The 14,566-nt window shown below is 37.2% G+C and overlaps 1 protein-coding gene across 1 annotated transcript in view; it reads left to right on the top strand.

Annotated features, from left to right (window-relative positions):
• The first annotated feature begins 294 nt into the window (after positions 1 to 294).
• SLC1A3 (solute carrier family 1 member 3) overlaps positions 295 to 14,566 on the top strand; it is a 95,425-nt gene continuing 81,153 nt past the window's right edge. Inside the window, exons 1-2 of the mRNA XM_034773202.1 lie at positions 295 to 454; positions 2,205 to 2,484. Coding sequence (XP_034629093.1) covers positions 2,304 to 2,484 — 181 coding nt within the window. The 5' untranslated portion in view covers positions 295 to 454; positions 2,205 to 2,303. The remainder of the gene's footprint in view (positions 455 to 2,204; positions 2,485 to 14,566) is intronic.

The raw sequence follows: 14,566 nt of genomic DNA on the forward strand, positions 1-14,566 counted from the left end.
ATTATGTTTAACTTTTACAGACTCCTAGTTTGGAATCTCTAATCACAAAGACTTCCAGCCTTCTGTGTTGTGTGTCATTCTTCAATTCTTCCTGAGTCCTGATTTTGCATTTCTAATGAAGCTGAACTGACAAAGCGTGAAAGTGGTCTAAAGGGGAAAAACAAAGAAAGCAACCCTGTTTTCACTGTGCCAAGATTAATCAATATTCCAGAAGCTCAGCTTTCCCCTCCACCCCTGCTTCAGTTGTGTTTTTTATTTTTTTCCAGAGTTGGATTAATAGTCTCCTCCCCTTTTCTTAAATTGCAGTGATAGTAAGTTGCAATATCCGGAGCACATGCATATTGTCAGTCTTCTCCTTCTCTTGCTCACTGAATTTTTCATCTTTTTTGTACCTACTGGGAAATTTACCTTGTTGCTTGCCTTTTGTGCTGGGAACATTGCAGAATTTGAAAAGGTGAGCTTGTTTACTTTATTGGTGTTTTTTGCTTTTCATTCTCTTCCTTTGTAAAATACTTTTCTAGGTCATTTGATATAATGATGCTTTGGGGGTATACTGAATGTTCTTTCTTGATCTTAATCTTACTTAAAAAGCGCAGATTGGGGTGATATTGTGTTAAATGGGGGGAAAGGGGGTTGGGTGAATCTATAAGCTTGTTACAAAATATTCCAAACTAATTTTCCTAAGAAAAATCTTTCAAACACACAGCAGTCATGCCTCCAAGATCAAAAATACCATACACAATAAATTTAGCTCAGCCTAAGAACTTTCCCCCTACTCTGCAGCCAATTAAGAAAAGACTAATTAACTATTATAGCTTTTTCCAATTTAAAATATACATTTGTTTAAAAAAAAGTAGAGAGGGGAGACAGGAAAGGGGGAATGGGAAATGTGTGTGTATAGACAATGTTGTTAAAAAATATATTACAATGTATTAAAATGCAGGGAGAATATTAATATTAACATATTAGTTTTAAATATATATTTAACTTCAAAAGCAAGACCAAATCCCATCAAAAACATTTTCTTGCCTTTTTAAATAACATGATAGCCCCTTCAATCATCCTTCTTCTAAAACTTGAACTTTCTAAATGCTTTCTGCAAAGCTCATTAGGCAATAGATATAGCAAGGCAGAAAGACATAAATGATCTATATAATTGAGAATGGATTTCAGTAGTGCAGCCAGCTATATCCATTCATGAATTTGTGACCCTATCAGAGAAATACTGGAATAGATAGCAGGCATAGTTGTGTTATCCAACATTTTGGAAAAGCAGATTCCCACTTTGCAAAATAGTTTTGTACAGATTTAATTACAGAATAAATTAATTTCAAGTGGTCAAAAAAGTTACAGCGTGTTTGAAATGAAAAGTAGATTATCTTGCGAACATGTCCCAACTATTTTAATGAAAGCTTTAAAAAAAAAAATCTTAAAGCCAAATATGTAGTGTGATTTTTATCGGATCATATCAATGCTTTGCCAGTCAACGCAAAGCATTATCTTGTAGTGTGAACTTGAAATAAACATGAAGTAACAAGCTAACTGGGTTACATCTTCTGATGTTTTACAGATGTGTTCAGAGTAGCTTACACACTTCAAAGATGAATGTTACTATCAAAGACATACCTCCTGAGTAGTAAGTAAAGACAGAAACTATTCCTGCTGTGTTTTGCAATATAACAGGAGAGAAATCAATGCAGGACAAAGCATTAAAATTATCTAGAAACATCTGAAATACATAATATTCTGAATGCTATGATTTAAAAAGATATTATTTATCAGAAATTTCATTGGAAAGTTGGGATAGGCAGATTCTGTTCAGATAAATGTGTGCCTGCTAAATACATGAAAATGAGGCTTGATCAATAGTTATAGATATACAGCAGCTGATTCTCCTGTGACATCCATTTTATATTATTGTAACTCCATTGACTGCAGTGAAGTTACTCCTCATTTATACCAGCGTGAAAGAAGAATCAGGCCCATTCCCTGCAGATGCAGAAATACAGATCTGAACAAAATCTGTATTTTCAAATCAGGGTTCCACCAAACGTTGCACTTATTTACCACATACTGCAATCAATTCATCTAAATAATCCAAGTCTGATTGTTATATGATGAGTATTTGCCTGCATGTGTAGATATGACTAATCATTCCTCTGAAGTTTAACTTATTGTGACATTTGACATATCTTGTCTTCTAGCTTCCTCCTGTACTTCCCAAGGAAGAAGATCTTCTGTCTTTCTGGGGAGATTTTAACAGCAGTAAATTATAAAAGAAGAAATCACTTTTCAAAATATAGATGACTAAAAGTAACGGAGAAGATCCAAGATCTGGAAATAGGATGGAGCGCTTTCAGCAAGGAGTACGGAAACGTACACTCCTGGCAAAAAAGAAGGTGCAGAGCATAACTAAGGATGATGTTAAAGGTTACCTAGTGAGGAATGCCTTTGTGCTCTTCACCGTCACTGCTGTCATTGTTGGTGAGTAATTTGATCAATAGGGATATTCTGTTTCTCCATTGCATTTGACAGCCTTAGAAAATGTCACTTGGTCTCAGCAATTAGCATTCTGAAAGAGATCCCAAATTCTTCTCCACTGATAATAACTTGCTGGCTTGGAGCATTTTTGGCTATGAAAGTATATGTTGAAGTTTTGGAGAAAGTATAATTTTAGTTATTCTAGTATTCAAAGAGGTGAATCATTTCGGTGAAGGACATTAATTCAGCTGGTTTATTAATTCCTCTGTTTAAGAATCAACCCTACTATAACAGAATCAAAAGGACCGAATAATCAAACAAAATCTGTTTCTGCCAAAAAGCAGTTGCAATACAATGCCCCAGAATGTCACTTTCCACTAACCCATACAATCAACATGTTGAAATGAGAGACAGAAGTCCCCAATATTAATTATAGGGTCATTTGCTTCTCAGACAAGCCAAATATCAGAGATCAGAACCCAGAGTCTTAACCTTTTGTGTTTTTCCTTGACGAATATAAAATAAAACACAAACCTAAATCCAAGGTCATGCTTTCTCAATTACTCTTATTCTTACACTTGCATCTTTCAGATACAATCTGAGAGGCAATAAGAGTTCTACCTGCTCAAGGACTGCAGGATGGTGCCTGATTAGACATTGTTTTTATACATGGTGGAAATTCAGTAGATCAAATAGCATGCTCAAACTTTTCAGCTTCCATTGACTTCAATCGGAGGGGGTCTGGCCCGCAAAATGAGCATTGCTGGATTTAGAATGTGCCAAAATTTAAAAATCTTTTAAAATATTTTTAGCTACATAAAAGATTGATTTGATGAAAAGACTTTTTAATCTGAAGACAAAGAATTTTCACCAAAAAGTGTTCTATATAGAAATATTTTATCATTATTCATAATTGTTATTTTTCTTAACTGGAACTTCGCTATCTAAACAATATCATCTTGCACTGAATAAAACAATTCCTTCTATTGTGGAGCAAGTAGATTTTGTAGTAGTTATATAATAAAAAAAACTGTGATCAGATTAATTTCAAGCCTAAACATACTAACCCACTCACCCACATGCCAAATTTTAGAGTTTACAAATGAGGCCAAATCCTGCTTGGGTGAGCAGTCCCATTAATACCTTGTAGAAACTGCTGTAAAGATGCTTTCTTATGTGGATTTGATTGCTTCATTTCCTATGCTTCCTTAGGAATCAGACATCACTGTTGCTTCTACAGATATGAGGAACTGTAAGATTATTTGTAAGAAGTCCCATTTTATTGGTGGTCTTTTGCTGACAGAAAATGCAGTCTGGGGGCCAAATACAGTACCTACTTTATATCCCTAACAGAAATAGCACCTTTTTGCTTTTTATTAACAGTAATTGGTTAACAGTGTTTTGATTCCTAAGTAAGAATTTGCCACAGTCAACAAAAAATTAATTAATATCAGTAAAGTAAAACATAAAGTGTTTTTAACTGGTTGTCCACTAAGGAAGGTGCATTTTAGGATCTGAAGTTAAAAATATGATTTAATTCAAAAGCAATCTAATTCTTAGACTGTAATCTGCTCACAGCAGGGTATATCATTAAGTCTACACTGAGGCACTAGCAATTCTCCCAGCATTGGTCTAGCACTGGTGCACTAGCAATGGTGGGAACAATAATATAGGCTCTCATGTTCACTAGCGCATCCACCATTGCTAGCACTGGTGGAGCAGCAGTGAAGCTTGAACTGTTGAAAATTCCCAGTGTAGAAAAGGCCATTGTGACAAACTCTGATTACTCATACACTGGTATATCCGGAGTACCTCTCACTCCAGCACCTTCAGAAGAGTTACATTGGATACACTAGTGCAATGGAGAGCAGAATTTGCCTATGTTTGCAAAATGATGTGTAAATTTACAGTATATGCACAAATAAAGGGGAATCATATCTATGGCTCTCAAAAAAGCAACTTCACTCTTTAGTGGTTATAAATAAGTAGACCTCCTGTTACTGCTATGCTGAGGTAGAAATATATATTAATAGGGGACTGGATGGCTTAACAGTATGAACGCCTCTAAATTGTCACTCTAAATCAGGTTGGTAACGACTAAATTTTGTTACCATCTCTCAGTTCTTTGGCAATCTACATAAAATCAGATGGTGGGCTTGGTCTAGTTCCTAGTGGACAGTAGTCCACATCACAAAACTAATCACCAATAGCACGAATTGACAACCTTGTTGGCTGTCTCAGTAAAAGAACCAGGGTTTGAATGAACATGAAAACTGAACTGTGTTTTTGTGCCATGGCAGGGTTGAAACATCACCAAGGGGTAGCAGGCAGGGCACATTAGAGGAAGCTTTCATTGCTGACAGCCCAGGCTCTAACAATTAGATAAATAAACCAAGGGCTTTAGTTTCCAGGGCTGTCAGTACAGTAGCTTTCAAAAGGACTCAATTCACTAATAGTAAAATCAAATGTTACGTACCAAGACTTTCCTGCAGGCCATTTTGTCAAGGTGAGAAAGTAGGTTTAATATGGCACTTCCCACTTCATTTGTTAAGCAGGACTGATTCTGGTAGAGATTAAATTTGTAGGATCATAGGTCTTAGCCCACAATTTCAGGACCATAGTTTCAAATGGGCATCTGAGTTCATGTAACAATTGTTATGAATGCATAGATACATATTTGCTCATAGAAAGTGAATACACATTTATATGATTTGTGCACATATATTTTGTTGACTTAACTGACATTACCTAGCACTCACCTATAAGCAAGAGCATAGTGCACACGGAAATAGCATCATGATCCTCACAAGATAAGGGGAAGTGTATCTGTTACCTCTAACTTCGGGTGCTACTGCAATGAAAACTGAAGAGAATGAACAGAACTGATGGAAAAGGATGGGTGTATACATGCTATTGCAAAGCATGAAACATGAGAGAAGGCAATGCAAAGTGCCAATTATCTTTGAGGGGGAAGCACAGAATCAATTGCCCTAGGGTACAGATAAAAGGTTTCCCTGGCTGCTGCAATAAAAACAATTAAAGTAAAAAAATAAAGCTATTGATATGGAGATGTCAGAAGTTTCTCCAGAGCTAAAGCTGAGACTAACTTCTATAGTATGCCTGGTTTTGGCACCTTTTCTGAAACCTTCAAGAAAGTTCTTTTTGGTGTCAAATGTATGGTCTGTGACTCATTATTACTATTATTATATTTTTATAAAATTGGAGCGGATTTCAAACAAGCTATCTTCGAGAAATATGATGTAGAAAAAATAGGTCATTCTAAAGTTTTGAAAACTTCTGTAAGTTTTTTTGTCTGCAAAATGAGTTGTCTAGAAACTTTATGAGCTTTTCAGTGAATCTTGGCAAGATCTAGGGTCCAGAACCTATTCTGAGATGGAGAAAGGCATATTTGGGGAGTTGTTCACTAGTGAATTGAGTATGACAAAATGATCAAAAGCACTTCTAAGGTGTGCTGCAGGTCTTGATGGCTTTTGGAAAGTTTGCAGGAGGTCTTACAGACTTTGAAATGTTCACCAAAAACTTTGGCATAATCTCAACGGCTGTTCCATTCCCCCATGCTTCCCTCCTTGTATAGTCTCTCCTGATTCCTGTTGCCCACCACCCAGTTTTCAAAACTCCACAGGAGTCCAGATTTTTTCCAGAAGAACTCCGAAACTCCACAGGAACTCCAGTGGAGTTTGGTGTCTACCCAAGGGAAAAGCTTAAGTCACATAGAGTTTATGAGTAGAACTCTTGTGAAGCCAGTCACAGGGGAGCACTACTAAAACTGAGAAGTCCAGTGGTGCTAAAGAAGAATGGGGAGTACATAAGATAAGCAATAGTTCCTGCATATTTTGTGAGGTGATCATGACCCTAATGAACTCTCTAGCTAAAATTTTTTCACAGTGCCCAGTCTAACTAATCTAGTTGTGCACTGGGAAACTCCATGGGGGAAAGGGAAGGAATCCATTCCCCAGTCCATGGAGTGAAAACGGTGCTGCTTTGTTACTGCTAATTAAGCCTAATGGCTGGAATAAGTGAAGGACCAGAGCATGTGCACAGCAGAAGATTCTCCTGCCTCACCCCACAAAAGAGTAGAACTCTGAGCCATACAGGTGATGTGCACCCCAGCATGGTGTACCCAAATTTTACCTCCCTGGTGTGGTGAAACTGCTCCTCTTCTGCTGCTCAAGGGCCCTCTCTAGCCCGAGAAGAGGGATATAATTTTCCCCATGTAAGATGCACATGACCCCAATATACACTTCGTAAGTGCACATGGCCACAGTGCCTGAGGTAGGGAGCTTAAAATTCACATGGGACCATGACATCAGGCTACGATAGTAAGGAACCACACCAAGGTGTGGTTTTAGGTGAGCAGGCATGAGCACATCACATAGGGCACAAAGGGTTCACCTGGAAGTGAGCAAAAGGGACAGAGACATATAAGAAGACACTGAAGAACCTGCACAGTTCACTGACTCCTCTCACTGAATAATTCCAAACTTTTCAAAAATGCCTCAAGCATATTCCCAAACAAACACTGAAATTGGAGTTAACACTGAAAAAAAAATCACTAAGGGAAAAAAATATAAAAGATCACTTTAATTTTCTTACAACAGAACAAAACCTGGAAGTTCAAATGTACCAAGTTTTCTTTATCAGTTACTACTTCTTACAATACTACCATACCTTTAATTTTACAGTTACTACACACTCTCATATTTTGAAACTAAACAGAATCCAAAAATTCAAATGACTACCATTTTATTTAAAGCCACATGCAGTACAGAGAAATCACATACTTGGTCAATTTGGGAATTAAAATGTACATATTGGGGACAGATCAACCAAGGTACAAGTGCTTTTAGATAAATAACTATATGTACAAACTTCCTATGCTCCAAACTATCATAGGATAGAATAGTGCTGAAAAATACCATTTTGGAGCAGTCATAAAATCTGTGTGCAGAAGTACACATTTACTGCACTCTACATACAAATTGTACTAATATCATAACTTTTTCTAAATAGATATCAGAGACCTTCTAAAAACTCATTCTAAGTTGTTTAAAGCTGATCTAAGACTACTTCTTACAGACTAGATTTGAAGGCTATGTTGCATGGAATGTGAGAAGTTGACATGAGCACAGCATTAAAGATGTTTGTCTGGCTTTAACTATGATTTCAATAAGAAATTCTCTCTGTGAAAAGATAGCAGGACAGGGCAAAGGCTCTATGAAAAAAAATATGTTACAATAGATAGAATGGGTGACCTGAACTTTGTCTGAAGGTCATTTTATGGGCTGTATATTTTCATGACACCCAGCATATGCCTAAAGAGGATTAAAAACACTATTTTAGCTGGAGCTATTGTAAAAACTATTGTTAAGGTTGCCTGACCCTTTCTAATCTATGATTCAGTTGCTTACAAATTTCTGAAACTTTCATCTTTCAGGCTGAAATTTTCACTATCATTTCTTTAACATAACCTGGAATCTAAAAGATTATATTAATACTTAAACCATATTTCAGGGTAATTCCAAAAGACACCATGATATGGCAGATTAAGTAACATTTTATATGTAGCTATTATGTTTACAGATGAATTGTAAGGGAAAGTATTTTGGAAAGTAAATAAAGGGCTCCTGGTTTTAAGGATTTTAGTATGAATCATGAAAAAAAGGAACAAGAAAATTGTTAGATTTCTGTGTCGATCTGGTATATCCTTGGCTACATAAGGTAGGCTGAGTGACAGCCAGTGATAGCTAACTAAGAGTAAAAAGACATCCAAAATAATTGCATTTTGAGGAATTTTTTGAAAGAGGGGATAGTTCTAGGTGAAAAGTACACCTGGAAAGAGGAGCAGGGTTGTAAGTAGGAGAAGAGACAAAGGGAATTGGAGGTAGTTCAAACAATTAACATTAAACCTTCATGTATAGAAGAAGTAGGTGGTTTTCTGTGAATGTTCTTGTTTGTTTGTTTTTTACAAATCTGGAGATTGGCTATTGGGATGGGTTCTAGGTCATAAATAGAAATCGGTCAGATGGTCTTATACTTATTCTTACTAGATATTGGCATGGCTTCCACATTTCTTTGCAAATTGGCAGAACTGACACAATGTTTGTTCAAGAAAGGTGTAAGATTGAATAAGAGATGTGTTGTGCATCCTGGTTGATTTGCCTTAGGTGAAATACTGTATACAGAGAAGGTTACATGTGTCTACTTATACCCCTAACTGCATCTAGTTCATTATAGCCGTTCCTCAATTTCATGAGGACCAATTTTACAATCAAAACATAAAATGCCACACACCTGTCTGGGTATCAATCTATCAAGACTCTACTTAATCAGATATTATTGGAAGTACCGAAAAGGCAACTCACAGAGGACACTGTCTAGTGCTCAGATTTTGGTGTTTCTTACAATTATTTTCACCTAGCCTTTTTTGCCATTAGTGTAGTCTTTAGGATGAGTGAGTTGTAGCCCTTTCTGAAAAACGTTTAACAGACCAGGAGATTTATTTGTAGATGCCATATCTGCAGGTGATGTGAATATACATTCATTAATCCTGTATGCAACAGGATTACAGGATTCATGGACCACCCTTCCTAGAGGTGTGATCCTTCAAGAGGTTGAGCACCAAAGAGAATGTTGGGAAGATACAGATGAGAGACTCTGAGGCTGAAATGTTAACAGAAGTGCTGTAACAAATCGATACATTAAACAGACTGTACTCTCAGTAATACTGGACAGTATTCATCCAAGAATTGTTAAGAAATTTAAGAATGAAGTGGCTTAGCAAATATATGCAACTTATTAAAAATCAGCTAGTATACCAGAGAGTTAGAGGGTTGCAAGTGTTGTACAGGAACCTACCTATCTTTTAATAAGTTGCTAGAGGTGATCGTGTGAATTACAGATCAGAAAGTCTTACTTCAATACCAGGAGATATGATTGCAATGATCATTAAAAATTATAAAAACACTTAAATAAGCATGATATAATAGGAACAAACTAGCCTGACTTTTGTGACAGGAAATCCTTGCTCTAACCTACTTAGATTGTTTGTGTGTGTCAAGAAATGTTGGATAAAAGAGAACTTGGAAATATAATTGAACTGGATTTTCAAATCTCCTTTGACAATGTCCCTCACAAGAGTCTATGTTGCATGAAATGAAACATCTTTACTCCCTAGTGTTTACAGGCATAAAATACTTTTGGCACAAACAGAGTTTGATTCAACAAACATTTGTTTAGCACTGTGACAGACACCTCAGTTACACAATTAGACTACCCAAGTACTAGATTTCATACATTAATGGGTGGTCATTGCAGGAATCAGGAGTTATGATAGGTCACTACAGAGATCATGTATTCTGGATGTTAGAGCAAACAGTTTCAGGAACTAATGAAAATAATGAGCATATTATTTATAAATGGGATTGTGACATGGTGCCTATGACTCTCTCCCAATAGAGTTAGAGGGAATGAGTGATTGGAGTTAGAGTATGATATGAAGCTTGATGTCTTATGAAGTATGATATGAAGCTAAAGCAATATTGGAACTACTAGCAATTATCTTTGAGATAATTGAGGATTGGAGAAGGGCAAACATAGTACTTATCTTTAAAAAGCGGAACAAAGAGGACTTAGGGACTGGTCATCTAACTTTGATATCTAGAAAGATACTGGCATAAATTATTAAATAATCATTTTATAGGCACCTAGATGATAATAAGGTTATAAGTAATAGCCAACATGTATTTGTCAAGGTCCAATCTAGATTTCCTTCTTTGACAGAGTTACTGGCCTCATGAATTGGGGAAAGCTGTAAACGTGATAGGTCTTGATTTTAGTAAGGCTTTTGACACAGTCCCTCTTGACATTCTCATAAGAAAAATAGGGAAATGTGGTTTAAATAACCATAAAGTGGGTTAAAAACTGGTTCAAAAAAGTAGTTATCAGTTGTCAAACTGGGAGAATGTATCTAGTGGGATCCCACACAGGTCTGTTCTAGTTCCAGTACCATCCAATGATACAATATTTTAATTAATGATTTGGACCTGGAGTGGAGAGCGTTCTTAAAAAATTTGCAGATAAGAGGGATTAGTAGCACTTTGGAGGACAGGAATAGAATTCAAAATAATCTTGACAAATTGGTCTGAAATCAACAAGATTAAATTCAATAAAGACAAGTGCAAAGTACTACACTTAGGAAGGAAAAATCAAATCCACAACTACAAAGTGGGGCATAATTGGCTAAGTGGTAATACTACTGAAAAGGATCCAGAGATTATAGTGCATCACAAATTGAATAAAACTCAACAATGTGATACAGTTGTAAAAAAGGCAAATACAATTCTGGGGTTTGTTGAGAAGTGTCATATGAAAGACATGGTAGGTAAGTGTCCCACTCTATCTTGAAGTAGTGAGGCCCTCGGCCAGAGTACTGAATCCAGTTCTGGGTACCACACTTTAAGAAAGATGCAACAAACTAGAGAGAATCCAGATGAGAACAATCAAAATTATAAAAGGTTTAGAAAACCTGACCTATGAGGAAAGATTGAAAAAGCTGGTCATGTTTAGTCTTGAGACAAGACAGCTGAAGGAGACCTGATAACAGTCTTCCAACAGATTGGGCAAACACCTGTCAGGGATGGTCTAGGTTTACTTGGTCCGTCTCAGTGCCAGGTGCTAGATTTGGTGACTTCTCAAGGTTTCTTCTGGATGTACATTTCTATGATTTTATGAAAGTGGGCACTTTCCACAAAGTATCATGCACAACTGTACATCCAAGAAGTCAAAGCTAAGATGTACTGATTAGGTAAAACAGGTATAAAACAGAACCAAAACATGTGTATCTTTTGTGGGAAGGACTCCTACCTGTAGTTATGGATACGCTGTTCATACATTTAGATAAAATGATGTGGGATATTTTAACACAAATACAAGACACTGTAAAATCTTATATAAGACTCTCTCTTAAATTAGATCGTTAACTCTTTAGGGAAAGGACAAAGTGTGTTCCTGGGTGTTCATATAATGCCTGGCTCTACGAGACCTGGATCCTAACTGTGGCCTTTGGATGCCTCACCAATATAAAGGAAAGATTATAATGGATGTGGATATTTTGAAATTGTTGTACAGTAAATGGGAAAGAATCAAACTGTTAGAGAATATGTCAACTTCCAATCCAGGGAGAACTGGAAAAGAGAGAAATGTAAAGTTAATAAAGAAACTCTGTAAACTGACCAGTACATTAAAATCAATATTCCATTCTGCTTAAGAGAGAATAACGTACTTATCTGTTGGAAGCCATTATTTTAGGGACCAAAAATATGAGCACTTGTCAAGAGGGTGCAGCAGGAGTGATATCCAGACAGAAAAGTATGTCAAGATAATTGTAAAAATTATAATAATAACAACTATAAAGTGGCTAACAGGACCTTAATTGTACATAAAACTTTGTAACACATATAATGGGATATAATCCATGAGCCAGATTCTGATCTTGCTTACACTAGTAGTGATCTGGTGTAATTCCAGTGACTTCAGTAGAATTATTTAGGATTTACATCAGCATAACTGACATTAAAAACTGTCCCTCTACTTCAAAACAGATTTTAAAAATAGGACAGTATTATTCTGCACCTCTAAATAACTTCCACCTGAGGATCTCAATGCATATTAATGAACTATGTTTCATAGCAGCCCTGAGAGTTCTGACAGAATTATTCAGTTCATCAAAATCGAAACATCCTGTGTAGATTATTCTATTTCAACAAAGTTCCAATGGAACTCTGCCTGCCAGCCAACTTTTGAAACATGTCTGGTTTCCTGCCAGCTTGCTTCTCAGTCCCAGGGCTTCCAGTGTCTACAGCCTTGGGGCAGCCAGCCAGAAAACTTGCTCCAGAGTTGGGGTCCCAGGATCCATAGCTCAGAGGAGGCCAGACAAATGAACTGCCCCTGAGTCAGGGACCCCAGGTCTTCTAGGGTCTGCAGTTCTGAGGAAGCCACCCAGGTGGACTGCCCTGGAGACACAGACTCCAGGACTTTCCTTTACACAGATTTTCAAAATTTTTGGTTTTCATTCCTAATTGGAACAAAATCAAATTTCAAAATATTGAAATCCCCTGTGAAATGGAGACAAGTTTCAGAGTGGTAGCCATGTTAGTCTGTATCAGCAGCAACAACGAGGAGTACTTGTGGCACCTTAGAAGCTAACACATTTATTTGGGCATGAGCTTTTGTAGGCTAAAACCCACTTCATCGGATGCATGGAGTGGAAAATACAGTAGGAAGATATATATACGTAGTACATGAAAAAATGGGGATTACTACTACAAAAGTGATTTTTCCTCCTGCTAACTATTGTTAGCCCACTTTAATTGAATTGTCTCGTTAGAATTGGTAAGGCAACCCCTATCTTTTCATGTGCTATATATATATATCATCCTACTGTATTTTCCACTCCATACATCTGATGAAGTGCGTTTTAGCCCACAAAAGCTTATGCCCAAATAAATTTGTTAGTCTCTAAGGTGCCACAAGTACTCCTCGTTGTTTTTTCTGTGAAATGGAATTACCTTCTCCACACAAGTCTACTGGCTAGGTGCAGTAGTTACAGCATTATTATCCCAATTTCGCAGATGAGTAAACTGAGATACAAAGAAGTCATGTGACTCACAAGAAATCTGTGACAGTCCCAGGAATGGAAGCCACATCTGATGATTCCCAATCCTATGCTTTAGCCACATGACCCTCTTTCCTTGTAGTTCAAGTAAAGGAGAAATCAATGGTGAGAAACCAATGTAAGAAGGATTCATGGAAGAAAAGGGTTTTAAGGAGAAACTTGAAGAATGACAGAGAAAGCATTTGGTGGCTAAGAAGCAAGAGAGTATATAAGTTCTAAGTATATAGGGTATCATAAAAGAAATACTGAAGCCAAAAAGTAAGGAGAGTGAGGTAGATGAGAGATCTGAGGGTAAACAATAATGTACAGCACAACTCAGTAGATAAGGAATATCTGAAGGTAGCAAAGGGTTGACAGTGATTGTTTTTAAAATGTTTATACAGCTCTACCCCAATATAACGTGACCCAATATAACACCAATTCAAATATAATGCAGTAAAGCAGTGCTCCGGGGACTGGGGCTGTGCACTCCGGTGGATCAAAGTAAGTTCAATATAACGCGGTTTCACCTATAACGCGGTAAGATTTTTTGGCTCCCAAGAACAGTGTTATATCGGGGTAGAGGTGTAGTTGCAGCTTGCAAGTAATTGCAAGTGCCATGATAAGGCTAATATCACCCAATACAAATAGAATTGGCCAAAACATGAGTTCAGGTTTACAGGAAATTTTGCTATTTTAAAATTTCGTGAAAACCAAAATTCCAAAAATATTTTGTTTCAGAAACACCAAGACATGGCGTTTCTGAAACTAAATTTGCTCCCAAGGACTCTGACAGCCACTGAGTGAAATTGATGTCCTTGATAGTTTCATTCAGCAGCTGCCTGGAGCTCCCAGGGTCTGTGGCTCTGGGGAAACCTTGACATGTGAGCTGCCCTGGACCAAAGACAGTAAGGCTTCCAGACTCCCAGGCCAGCTGGCAGCCCGAATCATCAGTAAGCCTGAGGGTCTTAGGCAGTCCATATGGCAGGGCTGCCTCAGAGCCACAGATCCAGGAATAGAAAGAATGAAAATTTTGATAATTTGAGATCATCCATTTGATATTAGGGAAGATTTCAAATATATGTATATGTTATAAGAAAGCATCCAGGTGATTCTGGGAGCACAGACATGCAGAAGGTCAAACAGTATTAAGAGTAGAAGTGTTGGCGGGGGGGTGTTTGTTTTGGTTTATTTATTGTGGGAAGAGTCTCCGATCAAATCAGGAATTAAAGGTCATATCTGTGATAGCTGATGTCCCACCAGATAGTTTCATTTTTTGGAACCTGAGCCTCTAATGATTTTTATGCCCTCATCATGGAGGAATCTGCAAAAGATGAGACATGCTCTTGATCTCAGATGAGACACTCTCACATGTAGAGGTTAGTAAAGGGGAAAGGAACAAGTAAGGGAAGT

This window comes from Trachemys scripta, chromosome 6 (genome assembly GCF_013100865.1).
Source record: "Trachemys scripta elegans isolate TJP31775 chromosome 6, CAS_Tse_1.0, whole genome shotgun sequence".
NCBI lineage: Eukaryota > Metazoa > Chordata > Testudines > Emydidae > Trachemys > Trachemys scripta.